Raw genomic sequence first — 22,688 nt, 5'->3', positions numbered from 1 at the left:
TGCAAAAGTGACTTTAAAATGCAAACACACGCGCACTATCTTCGTGATAGCACAGTTCTGTTGAAGATGAGGATGGAGATTCACAACGCTGTAGCTGTGTCTTGTCAGTGTCTTGATTTCTTTGTATAACTGGCAAAATAGGAGTAAAATTTATTATCCAAAGTAAACGTAAATCGAATTTCAATTATTCAGAATTGATAACGATGATCATGAATGATTTTGTTTCAGACTTTTTGAGTCCAACCCAAGAGTTCAAGACATATTTCCCGCCTTTAAGAGTTTGAAACTTGAAGCCGTAATCAACTCTCAATCTCTGTATCTTCACGTCAGACGAGTCATGACTGCGCTGGAAAATGCTGTATTTTCTTTGAACGACGCAGAGGTTTTCATCGAATATTTAATGAACTTGGGAGAAAGACATAAACCATGGCTCGTGAGGCTGGAGCATTTCGATATATGTATTCTATTATGCCGATCAAGGCTACTTAGGGGTACATATTGTTGTATAGCGCTGTATTGTGATGTAAATTACAGTAGCGGGAAGTGTAGTGCTATCTTGGGGTACATATTATTGCTTATGATCCATCAAATAATTTTGCTCGCGCGCGATTGGTCTAAACGCAGTAAGTGACTGAATATCCCCTGGCTAAAACTAAGTGATATCCGAGAATATCACCTAAACGATATTCCCCAATTTTCAGACATTACGTCCACCACGATAAGTCTTCGTCTCAAAATTTATGCAATTCAGGGTAATTAGGCATTATCAACAGAATCGATAACGTAAATTGCCCACCGCAAAGAGTTTAAAAGCTCATGTTTCGAGCGTTTGCCCTTTGCAATCGCTCTGACGAAGGGCTGACGCTCGAAACGTCAGTTTTTAAACTCTTTGCAGTGGCCAATTTACGTTATCAACTCACTTGATAATACTAAATTACCATGTTATACTCTCCCACCGACGCAGCATCACAGTTTTTTTAGAACTTAACCTTTTCTTAATTCAATTTAGTAAGCTGTTCATTAACATTTTTCACGAGCGTCGCAAAATATTTGAAGGATAAAAAACACAATAGTGTCTATTTTGCGCGAAAATATGAACGGATATTTGTCCTTGGATATTATCTGTTCCTCGAAGCTCACAGTTTCCGCATCTTGGAACAGAAAATTCGAGAAAATGACTGCGGCAAATATTCGCACTTATTTTGGCGCCAAATTGGAGCAATTGTTTATATAGCGCTGTATGGTGATTTAAAATTCAGTAGAGGGAAGCATAGTGCTATCTAGGGGTACGTGTTGTTGTGAAGCGTTGTCTAGTTACTACATTTTACGGATTTACAGTGCTACTCTGGGGTATAATGTTGTATTGTGCTGTATGATGATAAAACTTGCAGTAGAGGGATATATAGGGACGGGGAAGAGGGGCATATAGGAGTGCGTATTCGAACAGACATGGAGTTTAATAATCGACGGAACGTGTTTGCTCATGATGAATCTCTCAAGTTGTCATCGGCTATCTCTCTAAGCATTATTGTAACTTATCCTTTCTCAATTATTGTTTTGTCAAAACTCTTCCTCAGGGTCTTCTCTGCGTCTGCATCCGAGATGGCGGCTACCGACTCAGTAGAGTCCGGCTGTGGATTGGCCAGCCGCCATCTTGGATTCGCATTGTAGGTGGACCCTGGGCGAGAGTTTGACCCATTCCCAATCACATGATAGAAGAAGCCTTAATTTGGACATTGAGGGACTCGTTTCCGACTAAATGCACTGATTATGTCGCCGAGTCTTGGAGGGAGCTGTTTCGCTTTATAACTGCTATTATGATGAGAGGACTGAGGAGAGCAAGCACTGGCACCCTGTGGACTAGGAATCAATCGAAAGGAAAACTGAGATTTTACTAGAGATGACTTTAAGAGGACACCGTCCCAAAGTGGACATAATACGCATGATCACAACTACTATGGGGGAGTGACGAGGTATATGAGTTGTAAGAAGCCTGACGTTGCGCAAAGATTGAGACGAGTGAAAACTGAAACAGACATGAAAAAGATGGGAATAAAGGAAAATTGTGATGAAAAAAAAAAAAAAAAAGGAAGGAACCAGAGGAAGGAGAAAAAAAAAGGATGCGCAAATGTGAAAAGGTGTAAAAACTTGTGTGAGGAAAAAAATAAAAAAAGGCGCAGATATGTAACAGTATGAACACGTCCGTCGGCGTTCAAAACCATGTGGCAATACGGAGAACGATAGACAGTGAAAGAGACACAATCGAAGAGATGACGCGCTTTTGTTTAGTGGGCGGGGGCTTGAAACATGGAATGTTAGTACACTATTAGCTGCACACATTATCAACTTGGTGCGCGGGAACCAGAGTGGGTCAAAACAAGTATTGAAGTCCCCATAGGATCTGCTTTCTCTACATCTTACGTGCATCCTAAGAATATAAAGACACACAATGTAAATCAACGCAGTTTTTGTATTTTATACACTGTATATTTTTCTTACACAAAGAAGTAAAAAAATAAACACAATAGAAACTGCATTAAATTGTTCAAGGCATTAAGTAAAATATGCGCGAAACGGAGACGCTAAAATGAACCCATTTACTCCCAAGACTGATCATAATTTAAATTCTCCTCACGGTATTAATACACCGACAAACATGGAGTCAATAAAAATTAAAGAAAACCAAACTGGAGGATAATCTTTTACTAGAAACATAATGTTACATCGAATTCTCGGAACAAGCGGCAGCAAAGACAAACACATTCTTATCAGTTGGGAGAATTTTTCTTCAGAACTTGGGAGTTCATGAGTTAATTAATGTAAACTAAGATAAATGAACAGTTATATTCAACTTAAAAAAAAATTGCATCAAAACACTTCACACGAAATACACTGACATTATACAAACCATGTTTAGTTGAAACTGTCCTAGCATGTCTTTAAAATCCTAGTTACATTATATTCAACCACGCATATTATCAGACATCCTCAAATCATGCTGAGGTAAATTTAAAGCGATGAAAAAATTTCAAGAGGTGATTTTCAACAATTAGAAGTTTTATCCTGAAGCCCTGAACGTTTTCACACCTATGGAAACTTTAATTATAGTGAACTCTGCGTCCCTCTTTCCTAGTTTAGATTACATGGACAATTTTTTGCCTCTCCGTCGTCGTTCTTTAAAACGAACGGAGAAGTGTTTGGTAAAACGGACAAAAATTGCCCAGACTCGTTTGATTGAAAACAGGGTTGTAGCCAGCTTTTTGACTAAATGTAAGCCTCTTCCCTCACAAATTTCAGTTTTTGTTTCAACATTTGCAAGAGTCATATCATCTTTTAGTAAAAGTCAAGCGGGCAGAAAACAATTGTAGGTCGGGCCTACGGGACTAGAGGCTGGCTACACCCCTAAAAGTAGGCGTAATGTCTCTAACATATGGTTAGTAAATTTAATAACATCATCTCTGATGTTTACTTCTTCAAATTAAGCTTAGAATGGCAATCTTGGCACTGACAGAACTAGATTGCATTAAAATGGATTGAGTCGAAAATGGTAATCAATTTTTTTGTAAAGATGAAGGTAAATTGTAACAAAGTAACTTATGGTGTAGAAAACGGTCTAAGATCAATTCACATATTCAATTCACATACATATTCAATAAAAGTTTTGGAAATAAAAATTCGTCAACTTTTGCAAATGACGAATTGTTTCTTTGCTTATCAAAAGCTTAGAGCATAAAGGTAATTAAAATCCGGTGGAAAAGCCCCTGGTTGGGTAAAAGAAATAACCTTTAAATTATTTTCCATACAACTGATTGTAATACAGGAACAGAGCTGAGTGACATGTTGGTGGAAATGGAAACCTCGTTCATAACAGAGGCCTTGTTGCATTTCGTTCTCTTCGCAAGCATTTAAATTTGTTAAAGTACCAAAAAATTCCATTGATCAAAATATAATGAAATAGACTGGTTTATTTCTTCACCATACTACAGTTGCACATCTCAAGTTCCAATTAACAAAAAAGTAAAAAGTAAAGAAAAATAGCCAAAAATTGTTTAAAATAGAGAAACATTTAAACCTTCCAAGTTCCTACTTCATTCTTTTGAGATGAAAAATAAAATTTTCTCATTTATTTGATTTTCTATTCAAATTTTCTCTTTCCTTTGCCATCAGGTCAAACGTGAGGTCATCTCCAATCAGAAAAAAGGGCGCCCAGTATTTGATGTCGTGGAACTCATCTGATTCTCTGAGGCTTTTCATGGCCAGGTTCAGTGACTTGCTTGTAGATTTACCTTCTGCAAGGTGTTGATAAAAGCATTTCATGAACTCGAGAGTAGCCTCGTCATCAATCGCCCACAGGGACACCACAACAGACCGAGCACCAGCCCCCATAAAAGCGCGCGCAATGCCAACCACACCTTCAGCCTTGATCTCGCCCCGACCACTGTGGCAGCAACTGAGCACAACAAGTTTAGCGCGAAGTTGAACATTCAACACATCTCGAATCGTTAAAATGTAATCCTCTTTCTTGGTAGGCACAGTAGATATTCGGTCTGGGTCAGGTGTAAGAGCAATTTCGCCAGTTTCCATACATCCGTGTGCCGCAAAGTGAACTAAGGAAACGGAACTGAGTCTTTTCAACACCTCACGTTTCGTGGCTTTTCTGCCAGTGATTGGCGTAGTATTCAGAATTTCTCCGATCATTTCTACTTCTTCTTTAGCAGACGGAAGCTGCTCGAGGACTTTCTCTCCCTCGCTGTTAGTAACCTCGGATACCCAAGGATCTCCTACAAGTAACGCATCACTGCTTTTGTGATAATCATCTGGGCAATCGGCAATGAGTCTAAGACTTGCTAACGATGGAGCGACTCGGATTGTGAACGATTCACACAGGTATTTAGAATTACCATCCTTCAATGCAGCGTAAGGAGCGATCCACAGGGGTCCATCAGGAATAATGAGTAGCTCATCCCCTTGAATCAAGTCAGCCACCGGCTTCATAACGATATCATACAAACTGCTCAAGCATCCGTCTTGTTGGAAGTGAAGTTGAGGGTTGGCTTCTTTGGTTTTCTCATCCACTTTTGAACGGCCCTCCCTCAAAGCATCTAAAGATCGATTCTCGCATCTCACATTAGAACGAACACCAAGTTGTGTATAGACACCGAGCATGAACGACTCAAAGGACTGGCTAGATCCACTATTCTCTGAAACAAAACCTTTGAGTTTACTTTGTCTTAACTGAACTTGTTTTCCTTCGGACACAACCCAAAGCTCGACGTTAGCTTTGTCCACTGCCTGAAAGACAGTGTTTGATGGAACGTTTTTTAAAACTGCGCAGTCTTCATCTTCTCCCTTGTGGTGACTTGATCCACCACAAAACCTGGATTCCATGAGGTCGGTTAGAGCTTGAGCTCGTCCTTTCTCAGCAACAAATAGGGCTTCATATACCTTACCTTGTTCTACGAGAACTCTCCACAAACCGGTATACGCCATTTGATGCTGATTTCGAAAATTAACTTTCCACTCATCTTTAGATTTTAGAAGTACTCTCAAGGAATTGAATAAGGTTATGCTAGCTTGGTAATGTTCAACGGCTTTTGGCAATCCACCTTGCAACTCAGAAACGCATCCTAATGAACAGTAGGCCATTGCCTCCAAGGATTTGTCTCCTACTTCTTTAGCTATTTTAAGATTTAGGTTATGGTACTCTATGGCTTTTTTTAAATCACCCAGACGGCGATAAGCATTGCCAAGATTGCCATAAGCACCACCCTCCCCATGCTTGTCTCCTACTTCTTTAGCTATTTTAAGATGTAGGTTGTGGTACTCTATGGCGTTTTTTAAATCACCCAGACGGCGATAAGCATTGCCAAGATTGCCATAAGCACCACCCTCCCCATGCTTGTCTCCTACTTCTTTAGCTATTTTAAGATGTAGGTTGTGGTACTCTATGGCGTTTTTTAAATCACCCAGACTAGAATAAGCATTGCCAACATTGCCATAAGCACCACCCTCCCCATGCTTGTCTCCTACTTCTTTAGCTATTTTAAGATGTAGGTTGTGGTACTCTATGGCTTTTTTGAAATCACCCAGACTGTCATAAGCATTGCCAAGATTGCCATAAGCACCACCCTCCCCATGCTTGTCTCCTACTTCTTTAGCTATTTTAAGATCTAGGTTGTGGTACTCTATGGCGTTTTTTAAATCACCCAGACTAGAATAAGCATTGCCAAGATTGCCATAAGCACCACCCTCCCCATGCTTGTCTCCTACTTCTTTAGCTATTTTAAGATGTAGGTTGAGGTACTCTATGGCTTTTTTGAAATCACCCAGACTAGAATAAGCATTGCCAAGATTGCCATAAGCACCACCCTCCCCATGCTTGTCTCCTACTTCTTGAGCTATTTTAAGATGTAGGTTGTGGTACTCTATGGCTTTTTTGAAATCACCCAGACTAGAATAAGCATTGCCAAGATTGCCATAAGCACCACCCTCCCCATGCTTGTCTCCTACTTCTTTAGCTATTTTAAGATTTAGGTTATGGTACTCTATGGCTTTTTTTAAATCACCCAGACGGCGATAAGCATTGCCAAGATTGCCATAAGCACCACCCTCCCCATGCTTGTCTCCTACTTCTTTAGCTATTTTAAGATCTAGGTTGTGGTACTCTATGGCTTTTTGGAAATCAGCCAGACGGCGATAAGCATTGCCAAGATTGCCATAAGCACCACCCTCCCCATGCTTGTCTCCTACTTCTTTAGCTATTTTAAGATGTAGGTTCTGGTACTCTATGGCTTTTTTGAAATCACCCAGACGGTGATAAGCATTGCCAAGATTGCCATAAGCACCACCCTCCCCATGCTTGTCTCCTACTTCTTTAGCTATTTTAAGATCTAGGTTGTGGTACTCTATGGCTTTTTTGAAATCACCCAGACTAGAATAAGCATTGCCAAGATTGCCATAAGCACGACCCTCCCCATGCTTGTCTCCTACTTCTTTAGCTATTTTAAGATGTAGGTTGTGGTACTCTATGGCTTTTTTGAAATCACCCAGACGGCGATAAGCATTGCCAAGATTGCCATAAGCACCACCATCCCCATGCTTGTCTCCTACTTCTTTAGCTATTTTAAGATGTAGGTTGTGGTACTCTATGGCTTTTTTGAAATCACCCAGACTAGAATAAGCATTGCCAAGATTGCCATAAGCACGACCCTCCCCATGCTTGTCTCCTACTTCTTGAGCTATTTTAAGATGTAGGTTGTGGTACTCTATAGCTTTTTTGAAATCACCCAGACTAGAATAAGCATTGCCAAGATTGCCATAAGCACCACCCTCCCCATGCTTGTCTCCTACTTCTTTAGCTATTTTAAGATCTAGGTTGTGGTACTCTATGGCTTTTTTGAAATCACCCAGACGGTGATAAGCATTGCCAAGATTGCCATAAGCACCACCCTCCCCATGCTTGTCTCCTACTTCTTTAGCTATTTTAAGATGTAGGTTGTGGTACTCTCTGGCTTTTTTGAAATCACCCAGACGGTGATAAGCATTGCCAAGATTGCCATAAGTGTTACCCTCCCCATGCTTGTTTCCTACTTCTTTAGCTTTTTTAAGATATAGGTTTAGGTACTCTATGGCTTCTTTTCCCCAATTATAGAAGTCTATGACTTTCTTGATATCACCTGAACTTGCGCTAACGTGGTCATGACTAATGGGATCTTTTTCCTCCATGGACTTATCTCCCACTTCTCTGACAGACTGAAGTCTTAATGACAACAAGATCCTATTGTTTTTGTCAATCTTTTTTTATGTTAAGGGTTAAATGTGGAAAAACAAAAAAGATGATGTTTCTGATCATATTGATATGTAATAGTCCATTTTAACATTTGCGTGCTTGGTTCCCAAGCCTCTGAACAAGAGGGATGATAAAAGGCTAACCTTGTTATGATAAAAACATTGCTGCTTTTTAAATGCAAACTACTTTGTTATTATTGTTTCTAGATACTGGTCTCTATCACAACGAGGTCACCTTCAGCCTCACTCCAAATCAAAGGCTTGGCAACTAAGTACACGACTATAAAATGGCCCATTAGGAGGGCTTTGCATGAAAGGTAGATGATTTATCAACATTCAGTCTTAAAGTCAGTTATGAAGTAAATCTACATTTCAAAAAATGTTTTTTCTGTCTACAGCCTCAAAATTTAACGCGAAATATCTAGATTTAATCCTTATTTTTTAAAAACTGAGCAGCACTTGCTCAATTTTAAATTAATATAGCTTTAACATCGGACAAATGTTTTACAGCAGTGGAAGAAATGAGTCTACAACACAAACACATGTCTTTAAAATTTTTATTTGTCCATAGGAAAGCAGGACGAAAGTTTCCGAGTCTCTAAGTAGTGGAAAAAGGTCGAAGGCAAGAAAATCTGCATAAAATATGTAAACATTACCGAGCTTTTTGTTCTGGCCTGTTTTAGAGAGATCATCTACCCAAGTACTATGTATAAACTGGATGAATATTAGTCTTCTAACCCTTTAACTCCCGTGAGTGACCAAAAGAGAATTTCTCCTTACAACAGCAATACAATATCAATCAGATAAGTGTTGAGAGTAAAAAAAATACATCAATTTGAAAATAGTTAGTTGATGCAATACTGAATTCTCTGTACTAACATTACAAGAATTGTATGGTTGACAGTAAGGATAATTACAAATTTGGTCTGGGAAATTAAAGGGTTATTTAAACTAATGTACCAGTTATTGGCATGGATAGTAGAACTAAGTCAAATTGACTAAAAGGAGTAATTTCATTAATAAGTCCTGAGGTAATAACTTCTCCTATGTTTTTAATCACACACACTTAAAGTATATAAACTGATAAGTTCCCATCATAATTAATACTTTGTATTTTCTCCCTTAAAACATCAAATCATGGAAACTTTTTTTTATACCCACGGTTAATAATGAAAGATTCCTTCAAAGGATACAGCTAGTCCCTTATCACACCAAGTGATTGCTCCTTCAAATCTCTTCAATTCAACACAAGCAGTGGCTCCTGTAGGCAACAACACAAAGAAGCATACTATTACTGTAGCTCAATTCTGAGAAAAGAACCTGAAACCATTGAAATCATTACAGACCAGAAGAAAAAAAAAAAAACAAAACAAAACAAAACAAAAAAACTAAACGGAAAAGAATAAACAGGCCCTATTAGGTTTCAGTTAGATTTATTTAGCTTTACAGACAACTGAAACTTCTAAGAACACTTAAATTGGGATCAACAACTCCCACAAAAATACTAAGAGTTAGGTAAGTCCTGATCCTTCTTTCTAAAACAGCTAGATAGTGACTTAAGAGCGTGTCCACGAGAGCACCGGCCAGTCGTGCTACATGCCATCTCACCGATTTCAATGAAACTTTGTCAGTTTAAAGGCTCTACTCCAAAACTAAAAAAAACAGACTGGTTTCTGTTTTGGTTTTTTCCGTGGGAGATAGACCACCCCCCGGTTTTTCTTGGTTTTCACCAGTGAAATCGCTTCAAATAGGTAAAATGTATGAAGCTCTCACTGCGATGGTATTAAACCAATTACTTTGAGGATTTGCACACATATTTTTACATCCTTAGTTAATGGCCGCCGCGAATATCAGTCAGTTCGATTGACGGCTTGTAAATCAACAGAGGCAAATATACGACTGTGTTTTTAGACTTTTCGATTCATCTAAATATTTTACAACTTTGAGGTCAAATATCTCCCGTTGCCAGAAAGCTGCAACACTAATCTTAATTACACTTTATAACCCATCATTTCATCTCTGAAAAATCCTCAAAAAAATCTTTGGGCACTACCGTATTTTTGTCTTGGATACCTTTTAAAATCTGCGACTGTGACAGGTTTCTCTCAACTACACCTGTCACGCACTTCTTGCTCTAGGCGGTCACTTGACCAAATAAACCTACGTTTTTTAGCTCTTTATACAAGATGATTGACCAAGGTGGAAAATGTGAAAAACTTTCGAGATTTTTTGTAGGAATGGAAAATTTCACGTTTGGAGAGATGCATGTTGACGAAAAATCAATGGGAAAATCGTTGCGTTTCTTTCTTCAGTCGTTTATTACTTTGAAGATTTGCTAAAATCAGGACATAGGGCTCTTGTACAGAACAAAACATTCATTAGCCTATACTTTGATCGTCTATTATCATTATCGCACAGTTTACAATAAGGAAACTGTAACAGTAGAGGAGATTTTAAAGTCACATGCCGCCTGCTTGTTGACGTACAAGTTCCCGAGTGTAACAACTTCGGCTTTTCCATACTGCGAATGACGGGGAACTCTACCCCCCTTATTTGATAGGAAATATCAATAGCCCCATAAATTCATTAACTACGCCATGTTTCCAGAAAATAAGACTGGAAAATGTTTTTTCCATTTTCCACCATCAAGAAATTCCACGTATAGAAATAGTATTTGTAGGGTTACTGCGTGATTTTTCATGAGAAGTAAAAATTGTTCATCTTTTCTTTTCAAGAAGACACTTCTAGAAAGTTCTTAATCCTTCCGTTATCTCATTTTCCTGTTTTTTGACTGCAAATATCATTTGCATTTGCTATTATTTTCGCTGATTGTCATGGCCTTTCCTGAGTTCACGTGCGAGCTAGTTCATATACAGGACTCTTTCGAGTTTCTCTGGGTGATGTCGGGCTTAGGTGTGTAGGTCTGCCTCGAAAGATATCTGCACGCGGCAACACGGGTTCCCATGTTTTCTCCTTTTTCTTCATTTGGATTTTCATTCTCTTGCTTGCATTATCACACATTTATGTTTTTTTATTCCCTCCTTTTCTAGCACTATTTGTTTCAGAGAGCCCCTGTCATTTGTGACTTTATTTCTCAAGAAAATGTGTTTTTATTTGCTATTTATTTCCATTAGAATATGAAACTAGGTCCTGATAAGTTTTTTTGATCTCGTGACTCCCAAAAACTGTGTTTACGACAACATCAATTTAGAAATCAAAGGCAATTACGCCTGAAAAATTCGCTTGTAGCCTTCTACCCGCAGAAGGCAACTCCATATAATGAAACGTTCTAATACCTCTATAAACTAGAGACATTGCGTGATGTTGAGGGGTGAAATATTTACCCTAAATCTGTGACCCTCAAACGGATCACGTACTCGTACATGTAACGTCCGGAAAATGTCACGCATGTATAACACCTTAGGCGCACCTGGCGAATTCTATCCATTGGCTTCAATAGCAAAGAGACAACTTATTTACTATTTGTATATGAGAAAGCTTATTTACCCTACTTGAAAAAATCCTTGATGAAAATTATTTTACTGGAGGGCGATGTCGCTTACCTTGGCGCGTCTTGACTCTGGCCGACGAAAATTATCGAGGTGAACTCCATAAAATTCTAGTCAAATGTTTTAAAAACTTTGTCTCCCCTTGATATGCACGCAGAAAAAAAAAGGCAAATTCCGAACGGTATTTCAAAACATTTTATTCATTAGTCAATTTATGAACTGTTTTATGGCAGCCCGAGGAAAAAGCCGGCGTATCGGTCAAATGAATTCCAATTTTTTCAACAAGGAGTTGGTAAGTTCATTTATCCTAGTAAATTTAAGTGGGGGTCATTTTTTTGTGACAGCCGATCAAAGATAGACATCTCTGAAACGTTCCTGAAACTCTTTTTAAAGAGAGTTTAAACTTCCGGTAATATTTTCCTCATTCTCGCAACAGCGCAACAGACATTTTAATCCTATGTAGTGTAGGTGTATCAATTGTATTACGTCTTCATAGTGGTGCCATATAAGAAATCGAGTGTCTAAAAAGCCCTCAATTCAATCTAACACTCGAATTGATAAAGTCAAGATGGTGCAGTTGTCTTGTTCATTTGCATCTAACTGTAGAACCAAATGTTATTTTTCTCGCGCTGGACAGGGACGGCAACAGCTCATACCTCTAAATTCGTGGGTATACAGCTTAAAAAAAAAAACATTTGAGAGACGTCGGTGTATCCCAAACATGCGTTTCGTCCGAGATGGAGCTTATTCCAGCGCGTATTGGCTTATTTGGAGATTACGAAGGCCGCGATTTCACGATGTATCTCAAATATCGTGCACAACTTGGTGTGAGATTCAGACCTTCGGGTTCGTAAATGCCAGTATCCTCCTCAAAAAAATCGGAGACATAAAGTGGGAGAGAGATGAATCTGCAGATGGCAGAAGAAATCAAAGCTAGTGGCGAGTCTTCCTGGTGGCGGCAAGGTGAGTGTACACTTAAATAGAACGCGTACTGTAACTGCTATCTCAGAGTCGGCAATGAATAAGGAAGAAGGGCAAGAAGAGCGCTTATCTGAACATCAGTTTTCCTAGCTGGTGATTTGTGACTGAGATGAACTTTATATCATATGATTGCTAGGGATACGCAGGTACTGTAGAGGAGCTCACATAGATAGAGGTGGGCGATCCTCCCTCTGACTTAAGAACTGCGACAAGTTTATAGCGCAGACCAACTGGCACGGTTTGAAGCACCTCAGGGTCTCACTAGGCTCATCACATTAGCAAACTAATCGTAGAAGCGGGTGGTTATCAGCAACGTGCACAGATTTCTGAACGCGGGTCATCGCGAGAACTATACCCAATCCGTCATAGACGGAACAAGAAAGCGAGATATTCTTGCTAAAAGAAGGATATATCAAGACGTTTCAGTCATTGGCTGCCATCCAAATGTACCCTGACAAAGACAAACACAGTGAAGCCGACAAAAAATTCTGCCTAGGATAAGATGAAGAGGAAATGGACTAAGACCGGCTTGCCATTCTATAGGGGATGGCTACGTTCAAGGTCGGACCTCAAGTAAAAATTCTGACGAACAATCCTTAACTAGCCAAGTGGACTTTGGATGGGCTCTTTGGAAAACACAAAAACAGTCACCTTTTCTCAGAAAGCAGAGAATTATCTCCTAGACGTGTGCTGGAGAAGGGAGGAAACTAGTAAGGCAACCGCCTCTAATGTGATTTCCCAAATATCGAGAGAGTTTAAGAGACGACACCAGCCAGAAATGTTGTCTAAGACTGACCGGTTGATACAGCAGCAAATCGCTCGATACTTCAGTCGGGTATCTGCCGTAACAAAAATTGGTTTATTGATGAGGTCCCCCTCTGTAAATATGAATGAGGACGGAGAGGCCGATGCCAATGATCTAGCTTTAGAATTCGAAACTGACCGAACAAGGCAGAAGATAATGAGGGACCTTGCAAAATTTAGACGAAGACTGCAGGAGAGGGTACAGCTGCTATTAAGCTAAAAAAAAAATTGCATCTCACTTTTCTTTCATGTTTATTGTCTTTGCTCACGAAAACAACTGGCTATGTCTTAGGATTTCATCAAGGGAGATTTGCAGGAAGCCTACTCGTCAAATTACTGCTGGCTCATTCTTATTTTAAAATTTTACAAGTCAAACCCGGCAACATTCGATCTAGAGAGATGTGGATTTATATGTAGTAATAGAATGCTTGAAAAAATATGCTGATATTTTACAAACGAAGCAGGCAAATAATCATAGAGAGCTGCAGATTATTCTGAAATTGTTATCTAGCAGACAGCATGAACAACGCGCTTGAATAATTCCTACGGAGAGTCTTCGGGTCACACAACAGATGTTAGCTTAGTGGAGTTCTGCATGGAAATGTTCGATGGCGGTAAGCGACAACGAAAACACTATTGAATTTTATTTTCGGAATAGAAGCACAGTTTTTAGTCCGTTAGAACTATTGATATTTGCTCTCGAGCGAGAGCGCAGAATTTCTCGTCTGTAAAAGCCGAAGTTGTAGTACACTGGAACATGTAGTAATATCAACCAACACGCAGCATGTGACTTTAAAATCTCCTAAAATGAACAATGATCATGATAAACAATCACATTATAGACTAATGAATGTTTTGTGCCGTACAAAAGCCGTATCTGCTGATTTTAGCAAATCTTCAAAGTAATAAACGACTGAAGAAAGAAACGCTACGATTTTCCCATTGATTTTTCGTCTACATGCATCTCTCTAAACGTGAAATTTTCCATTCCTACAAAATTCTCGAAAGTTTTTCACAATTTTTTACCTTTCTTGATCAATCATCTTGTATGAAGAGCTAAAAAAATTTAGGTTTATTTTGTCAAGTGACCGCCTAGAGCAAGAAGTGCGTGACAGGTGTAGTTAAGAGAAACTTGTCAAAGTCGCAGATTTTAAAAGGTATCCAAGACAAAAATACGGTAGTGCCCAAAGATTTTTTTGATGATTTTCAGAGATGAAATGATGGGTTATAAAGGGTAGTTAAGATTAGTGTTATAGCTTTCTGGCAACGGGAGATATTTGACCTCAAAGTTGTAAAATATTTAGATGAATCGAAAAGTCTAAAAACACAGTCGTATATTTGCCTCTGTTGATTGACAAGCCGTCCATCAAACTGACTGATGCTCGCAGCAGGCATTAACTAAGGATGTAAAAATATGTGTGCAAATCCTCAAAGTAATTGGTTAAATACCATCGCAATGAGAGCTTCATACATTTTACCTATTTGAAGCGATTTTCTTGGTGAAAACTAAGAAAAAACCGAGGGGGTGGTCTATTCCCCCCAGAAAAAAACCAAAACAGAAACCAGTTTGTCTTTTTGAGTTTTGGGGTAGACCCTTTAAACTGGCAAAGTTTCATTGAAATCGGTGAGATGGCATGTAGCACGACTGTCCGGTGCTCTCGTGGACACGCTCTTAACATATCTGACACCTGTGACTCATTGAACTTAAGGAATTAAAATATCCATGCTGCAATTTTGCTTTGCATTCCGCATTGAGTTCTTCATCCCGTTCCAAATAATATTCTCATCATGATTAATGGAAGTAATGGCGTAGCAGTCAAGAGCTGGATTCAAATGTACATCAGGGTGGTCTTGACCTCTTAATTAAAGTCAATTGAGACAAGATTGAACTCCATTTAACCTTATTTAACCTTAGAGTGTTGAGTTCTTTTTTTTTATTACTATTATTATAGTACAGCTAACACATCTAACCTCTCACAATTGCCTTAAGGAAAGTTGGATTTAACTCAATGGCTGCTTCTGCATCCCTTAGTGAATCCTGGTGATTTTCTGTTATTGAAATAAATATATCTGATTAACCATACATGTTGCAAACCAACTACCATTACTGTAATTTTGGGAAAAACCTTGTGATGCTCGTTGATATCTGGGGTAAGAGGTTACTTCTTTGTATATTTGAGAGGCCAAGATAAGATGTAAATTTTTCCGGGCATGCATTCAAAATCATCACCTTTTTCAGAAAACTACTACTGACAACTCAATAGCTTCAAAATAGAAAAAAAAATGCATATTAAAGCTCTCATCATCTTACCAAGTTTAGAATGTGCAATTGCCCTGTTGTTGTGCAGTTTGGCCTTCAGTTCTTTGTCATTGCAGTTCATTTTAATTCCTTTGGTGTAAAAATGAATAGCATTGATGAAATCTCCTTTCATGAAGGCCTCATTACCCTCATTCCTATAAACATCAGCTGTGGCTGCAAAGAAAAAATAAAATAATTCGAAAAAAAATTAAAAATGGGTGTCAAAGTCTGTGGTCGTAGTTAATAATTATTCGTGTATAGTCAGAGCTGCCAAGATCTGGAGATTTAAAATCTGCAGATTTTCAATAGTTATGATGATGCTAACAATGTAGGTGACAACATGGGTAAGAATAATGATGAGAATTATAAGCATCACTCAATTCGAAGCAAACCCCTGGAGATTCCTAAAATTCCTATTCCCTGGGCAAAATTAATAAAATGTTCAAATGCCCCACACAATCTTATGTAAAAGGCGAAATAATTAGCAATTTCACTTTCAACTAATTGATCAAGTTTTAAAAACTAATTGACCAAGCTTTAAAACCTAGATCTTGAAGCCTTATTTCTTCTGAGCCATTTGTTAGTGAAAGTACACTATCTACCTAAAACACCTCCATATTCAATGATAATTAACACTTGTACTCTCCTGGAAATTAGATGTGACAGTTTTTATTCAAATTCCCTAACGCCAGTCAGGCAGGGTTAAAACCCCCTCTCCCCTCCCCCCACCCTCTTTGGCTTGGATGAAGATCAAATGCCTGTGGGTTGCTCGAGGAGAAGGGAGGGAATGTTGAAGGTTTCAAAGAGAGTATGTTTCATTAAAATAGAAAGATGATGGTAATGATGATGGTGATGATGATGATGGTACCTATGATGCAAACTTACACAATGGATGTTATATGATGATCAAATAAAGTCTTAACTTATTATAACTTTGTGTTATTGCTTTGAACTGTTAGAAAAGAAAATAGAAAAAGTTTCTGTGTCGTAGATCTTCTCAATGAACAGCATATTGTAATCATAGAAGAGAGTCATGACTAGCCAGATATCCTTTAAAGTGGTCATACGCTGTAAATGTCCTTTTCCACATCTGCTTGCATTCTTGAAACTGATCGAATAGAAATTGTTCTAACAATAAATGAAGCCGAAGTTGAACCTAGCTCACCTCGTAAAGTGTCCTCGTCAAAATCTGGTGCATTTTCTTTGTCAGGTAAGTCTTCATTTTCACATGGAACTTTAATTGAACTTCTTCCTGTAGCCATAGCAACTGTAAGAAGACTGATGCTTCTTAAAAAGTTGTTCTTTTAAGTCATCCTGGCCTGAAAAAGAGGTGATTGAAAATGGTTTAAACATCAGCTCAACATATTACCCAGTTGCAAAATAAATATTTTTCCCTTCTGAGAATGGGAGGGATACATAGACACAAAATCAGAAGCCAACTAAGAGCTAATGTCAACATGCATCCGACAAACAGCGGCAAGTCGTCCAAATTCGTTTTCTATCCTACTTTCATATTTTGTAGCCCAATATGTCCTAATAATGGTGGTGCAGTTTTTTTAAAAATATATTTTAGTTTCTGAGAAATGATTTTTTTCGTTCGACCGCTCAAATATGCAAATTTTCACTCTGAATATTAACCGAGTTGTGTGACCTCATGTAACGAATTTACTTGACCTCCGGTATTTCTATCGGCATAATCCTTTGTTTTATCATCTAAACTTAATCCCTTGACATTATTGAGGCTGGCAAAAAATTATTTATTTTTTGGTGAATATTTTTGTCTTTTTTTTTTTTTTCTATGTCGAAAAGTAGCATCAAAACAAAGACAGTTTTAACAATGACCAATATGAGAGAATCTACTGAGCTTCTAGCTTTTAAAAGACAAAAGGATGGTTATAAAGTTACTGTAAAAATTTTCTTGTGTAATTGTGTTGTTCTATCGTGAGACGAACTCAAAGTCCGGCAAAATTTACTTGCTAGCGACTATGAAATATACATGGTGTGCCTACTTGTCGCCACCTTTTATTGGCATATCGAAGCATAAATCACTACAATTTGTAAAAAAATTCTAACATAACACTCTTACCTAGTTTATTTATGATTTTATAAGACCAATAAGCTGTTTCGGTCATTATATTACGCTTGGGTATTACTTTTTGCCGAGAGCCCAGGTTTTACGTTGTGTTTTCCCCTATTCCAGCTATATCAGAAGCTAGTCACGCAATAATTGATACCAACACAAATTAAATAAATATTTACCCTGTGTGAAGATTTTTGTTTATGTTAAATTGGCAATATTACAATATGTCACTTTTGTGGTCAGTAATCGTTGTTTCAGTGGCAGCGTAGCAGTTCAAAGCAGGTTGTTGCTTCAACGCTATTGAAATTTATAGTGTTCTGGCAGGAAAGCAAAGCATGATGCTCTGGGAATAAAAACTCTTTGGGGCCTTTCACATAATATCGGAATGAGTTTTGTTCATAAACGAGTTCATTCCGGTTGCCATGTGATACCAGAGTAAAATTATTCCAAACGAGTCATTTCTGAATGAGTTTATTGAGGTTTTCATTCCAGAACGAAACACTTATTCTGGACGACCTTTTGTACCTGTGTAAAGTAAACGCGGTACGACACTCATATCTGTATGAATCCTCTGTATGAGTGAGGAAAGCATAGAAAAGGGACGTAAATACTTGTTTTTATAATCAAAATTATCTTGCATGTAAACGCGGCATGAAATTAATTTCATTCGGAAATGAAACCCACTTTGGAAAAACGTAAAAAGGAACCTTATTGACGGACCATTAGATTTTTGATAAAAGGGGGGGGGGGGGGTCTTTTGCCAATTGCACGATTTGTTTTCTTCCATTAAGCCCGTGCTCGATTTTTTCGGGGGTTATTGCCCAACACCCCAATACCCCCCCCTTCCCCCGCATCAAAAATCTACTGGTCCGTCCCTAAGATGCTATCAGGTCCTACAACTTTTCATGTGATGAAAGAATTTGGATATATATGTATTACTCGCGTTGTTGTTGTTGTTTTTTTTACATTACCGAGCAAATTTCAAGTGATAATTTCAGGAAGTAAGAAGCAACAACAAAAGGATTCCTATCCAAGCGAAGTGCCATTTTCAGTCATACCTGGTCGGACACCTTGAAAACAAAGGATGACACGCAAGCAGTTTACTGCAAATTTGACATGAAAATAATTCTGATGCCTCTTTGAAAAGAGAAAAAGGCTTGAACAATAGACATCGCAAGATCTTTGGCTATGTTACAAAAGAATACTTAATGCACTAGAAGTGCACACATCGAGTTCTGGACTTGAATAGTCTGTTTAACAAATGCAGACGTACAGTTATTTTAATCCCTATCAAATTATGTCAAGACGCACAAAACAAAACAAAAGTACAGCCGTTCTACCTCGAAGCAGGACAGATTTTTTCCGCATAAAAATCTGACAGATCAGCGCCTAAAGTTTTTATAAGTAAATAACCAGTTTACGTGAATTTTACGAGGTGAGACTGACAGCTCGTAGTTGGCAAATCACATCTTTTGTTTTTAGGTGCTGACAGGGTTGGTGGGGGAGAGGTATTTTATGGTAGGTAATTCAAATGTGATTTATTAGAGTGTACACGCAAATACCCTCGTCATAAAATCAGCTGTCCATTGTTTGCAACTCTGCACAATTATCCTGATAATATGCAAAACTTTGTTGGACGATTTCCGCTTGCTGACAAGTCTTTCCACTTGAGACAATTTTACCCCGGGTTTATATTTCCTGTTGTCTTCAGAAGCAATAATAATCTACACAATCTTTACTTCTTACCGATCGCGCCATGTTGTTTTTTCAACCTAACACCTTTGGGCATGCTCCGTAGAACTTTGAGTACACCACAGTCAGGAGGTATGGCACTAACGAAATGACTCGGATTAATAGTAATGTTTTCTTTCCTTCATATTGGAATATTTCCTTCTGTCATTGCAAACTAAACTAATAGATAAATATCCGCAACCCAAAATGCCTTCAATGAAAAACTTGAACGAGTAGCACGTGGTGCACTCATGATTTTATGTGGAACAAACAAATACAATCAGGCAATCTCATTTCAAATTTTCGTAAAATTTTCGACTCGAGTTATGACGAACAAGAACGAGGAGCATGTGATTTACTCGTTAATTTATGTAGGACAAAAAAAAAACAAAGAAGACGATCATTTATTCCAAAATGTATGTGCGAACTGGATTTCAGCTTATTTTCATTTTCCAAAGGTATGCTGATAAATATTCAGTTACGCTGTGTTCTTAATATAACCTACATTTTTTCAAAAGAAGTCAAATAATGTGTTAAAGAATTCGTATTTTGATTTGTCGCCTTAAATTTTTCTCTGCCTGAAAATACCTGCCAAGTTTTGTATCATTTAATAAGCAAGGAGCGTTTTACACCTTCCCCTCGAAACATGTGTTTATGACAACTGCTTCCTCTTTCAATTTCTATAATGCGAACAGGATGTAACACGTAGACGGTAGTTTATAATCAAAATAAAAAGGAAAAAGGCTTCACATTATCTCGTAACACTCAGTTTTCTTAGTTCTCACTAAATACTCTTCTAAAAAAATAGAGTAAGCAGGGACACAGCACTTTCCATCGATAAAATTTTCATAACTTCCTCTTGTCTGCGATCATAAGGCCTAGTGTGTTGTTGCCGGTTCACTTTGCTGAAAGACCCACATGAAACCAAGACCCCACGCCTCATACCGGATTGTCTATATTTTACCATGTACAAAGTTTTTCTTTGTTAATACAAACTGGCAATGTTACTGATGGAACACTGCGAGTGGGTGAGACAAACCACTTGGTTTAATTAATTATTTCAGAGCTTACCTTAAAACGACGTTTCGTCAACGACGGAGCGTTGAATTCGTCCTTAAGAACCTGTTAAATTTGTAAAATTTTGCAAGACCGAAGATATTTTGATGAGGTCTTCAGAAGGTGAATTATAACAAGAACGGTGTCGAGAGGGTACTCTTTTCTTAGTGATCTCACGACGTAGGAGTATTTGATTTTTTTCCTCTTAAATTTAGCTCGCGATAACTTAGAAGCAACGCTTCGAGCTGGGGATGGCGAGCGTTAAAAATTTCTCGCTGCCACCAAAGGTGTTCACCTCGACCGTGACAGGATGCAAATGACTCACTTTTTGTTTCACAACCATAATGATGTTTTTACAATAGCGTGACATTCCCTGGAAAACCAAAAGTTAATTACACATTGTGAACTTTCCCGAGAAAATGAGTCATAAATAGTGAATAATTCATGGGCGCGCGTAGATGCGAATTTGGTTGATGGAATACAATTCAAGCACGCGAAAAATTGCCAAATGTTCACGTAGTGCAATGATTGGGTATGTTCTAATGGACTTTGCACGTTGTTTTTATGGTACGTGATGGAACGTGAGTTGTTAGCCGTGTTCTTTGTGCGTCAAGAGGCCGTAAAAACACGTTTGACTTAAAAATAATACAAAAAATGAAATGCGAACCTTTCATGTCCCGATAAATCTCGATCTTAATCAACGAGGCTCTCGCGAAGGCCACAAACCACCACACTTATCATCTGAGCCCAAGATTTCTGGTTGATGTTATTCTTTGTGCACAGCCCCCTGATCCATGAAATCATTTATAAGAACATAGGTATGCGTAGCATGGGTGGGTCGAGATGGGACACTTTGTGTACCTAATGTTTTCATTTTTGTAACAGAAAAAGAGCATGACTTTCAAACGGACGAAAATATCGCGTTACTTCACCTTGAGAGAAAGAAAAAAACTTAATTTATCTGAACTCACACCACAAGCAGCCGTGATGATACTCAAGGATGTTGTGGTAAAATTGCAGTGCACAAAGACAGAGTAAGCAATGTTACTTTCAACTTTGAACAAACACATTCCTTTTCCAGACTGAAACTCAACGCTGCTATTTTTGAAGAGTAATGTTGGAGCAGATCCATAATGAAAAGAAAGTTGAATAAGAAAGTAGCATGTGTATGATTCGTTGCATTTACATGCGTTTTATAGCGCCGCTGACAATGTACCTAGGGCGCAGTTCCCCATGCCATGTGCGTTGCTTCAACGTTACTTGCGGGTTTTTTTTTTCTGTCGTTTTTGCCGAGTTAGTTTCAGCGAGGGATTTTAGGCTGTGTAAGAAGCAATAACTTCGAATCGTCGCCGGATAGATCCTCATTGGTCATTCGTTGTGATTATCCTGTACTAGAATACAAGGAATCTGGACGCATAGAATTTGTTGTGTCATATTTATTTTGCCAAGCGCAGCTGGCCCCCTACAGCATGAAAGAAGAATGAAACAAATGCGGAGGAATTGTAACTAGCAATTGAATCCGGAATGGGAAGTCAAAACTATGAAAGGTGGTCAAAAGAACTTTCCGCATGACGACAACATTAACGGAACAAATTTTAAAATTTGTCAGGTGCCCGATTAACAAGCCCAACTCCAAGGAATGCAATTATGAGCTGTGTGCACTGAAATCAAATAACAAGACCCCTTACAATATGTTTGCTGTTAAAATAACAGATATTCCTTGGAAAAAAAACGTTCACTTTGTACGAATTCTTAGTTAAACTGAGCAAAATTTAGGCGTAATTATTTGAACAAGTATCAGCTTATTTAATTAATTATAGGGTTTGACGGGAGTAGGTTACTGTATGTTGAATGTGTTGAACATTTGAATGACAGTTAAGTACGTTTAATTAAGGATATTTCTGAGGAAAAGTTCACTTCCAATTTTACATAGTTCAAAGCAACAATTTCTCACATACAGTGGATAATAATGATGAAGACGACATCGAAACTCAAACAGTCATGTCCCGGCTGAGTTATGATTGAAGAAATTTACTCAAATTTGCGGACATCTGTTTTAAGATGTTCCTTTCGATTATCTCTAGTTTGGCCCCGAGCTTCAGGGAAGTCATTGGAGGGCACAGGAAATTAACCTCAATAAGAAAAGTGTAAATGAACAGAGAAATGTTTTAAACTGATATCCATATACAAACAAAAATTCACTTTTACATATATAACAGTTTTGCTCGAGAACAAAATTCCTCTTTTAAATTAAAAAGAGACTATCTCTATGGATGCTGTCAACTGCTTTGTAAAAGTTAATGCACAGCTGTCTTTTCCCCTCGTTACTTGATGATATTTTGAAAGGAAAGATCTGTTCGCTAAATTCCTTTCCTTCCCTGAACCTTACTTGTTCCTTCCCGAGCTCTTGGTCCACTGTGTTTACATTCACTTGATGATG

The 22,688-nt window shown here is 38.2% G+C and overlaps 1 protein-coding gene across 1 annotated transcript; it reads right to left on the bottom strand.

Moving 5' to 3' along the window:
• Window positions 1-4,000: 4,000 nt before the first annotated feature.
• LOC136281099 (tetratricopeptide repeat protein 28-like) lies at window positions 4,001-20,524 on the bottom strand. The gene is made up of 7 exons (XM_066167306.1): window positions 20,264-20,524; window positions 16,547-16,700; window positions 15,394-15,555; window positions 15,054-15,131; window positions 8,982-9,049; window positions 7,650-7,794; window positions 4,001-7,379 (listed from the first exon to the last, which is right to left on the bottom strand). Exons 2-7 carry the CDS (start codon window positions 16,641-16,643, stop codon window positions 4,120-4,122), a joined length of 3,810 nt encoding a protein of 1,269 aa, XP_066023403.1. The 5' UTR covers window positions 16,644-16,700; window positions 20,264-20,524; the 3' UTR covers window positions 4,001-4,119.
• Between the last annotated feature and the right edge of the window lie 2,164 nt (window positions 20,525-22,688).

This window comes from Pocillopora verrucosa, chromosome 5, assembly GCF_036669915.1.
Source record: "Pocillopora verrucosa isolate sample1 chromosome 5, ASM3666991v2, whole genome shotgun sequence".
NCBI classification, from domain to species: Eukaryota; Metazoa; Cnidaria; class Anthozoa; order Scleractinia; family Pocilloporidae; genus Pocillopora; species Pocillopora verrucosa.
Note: the sequence above shows the minus strand (reverse complement) of the source record. Positions and strands in the feature narration are given on the sequence as shown.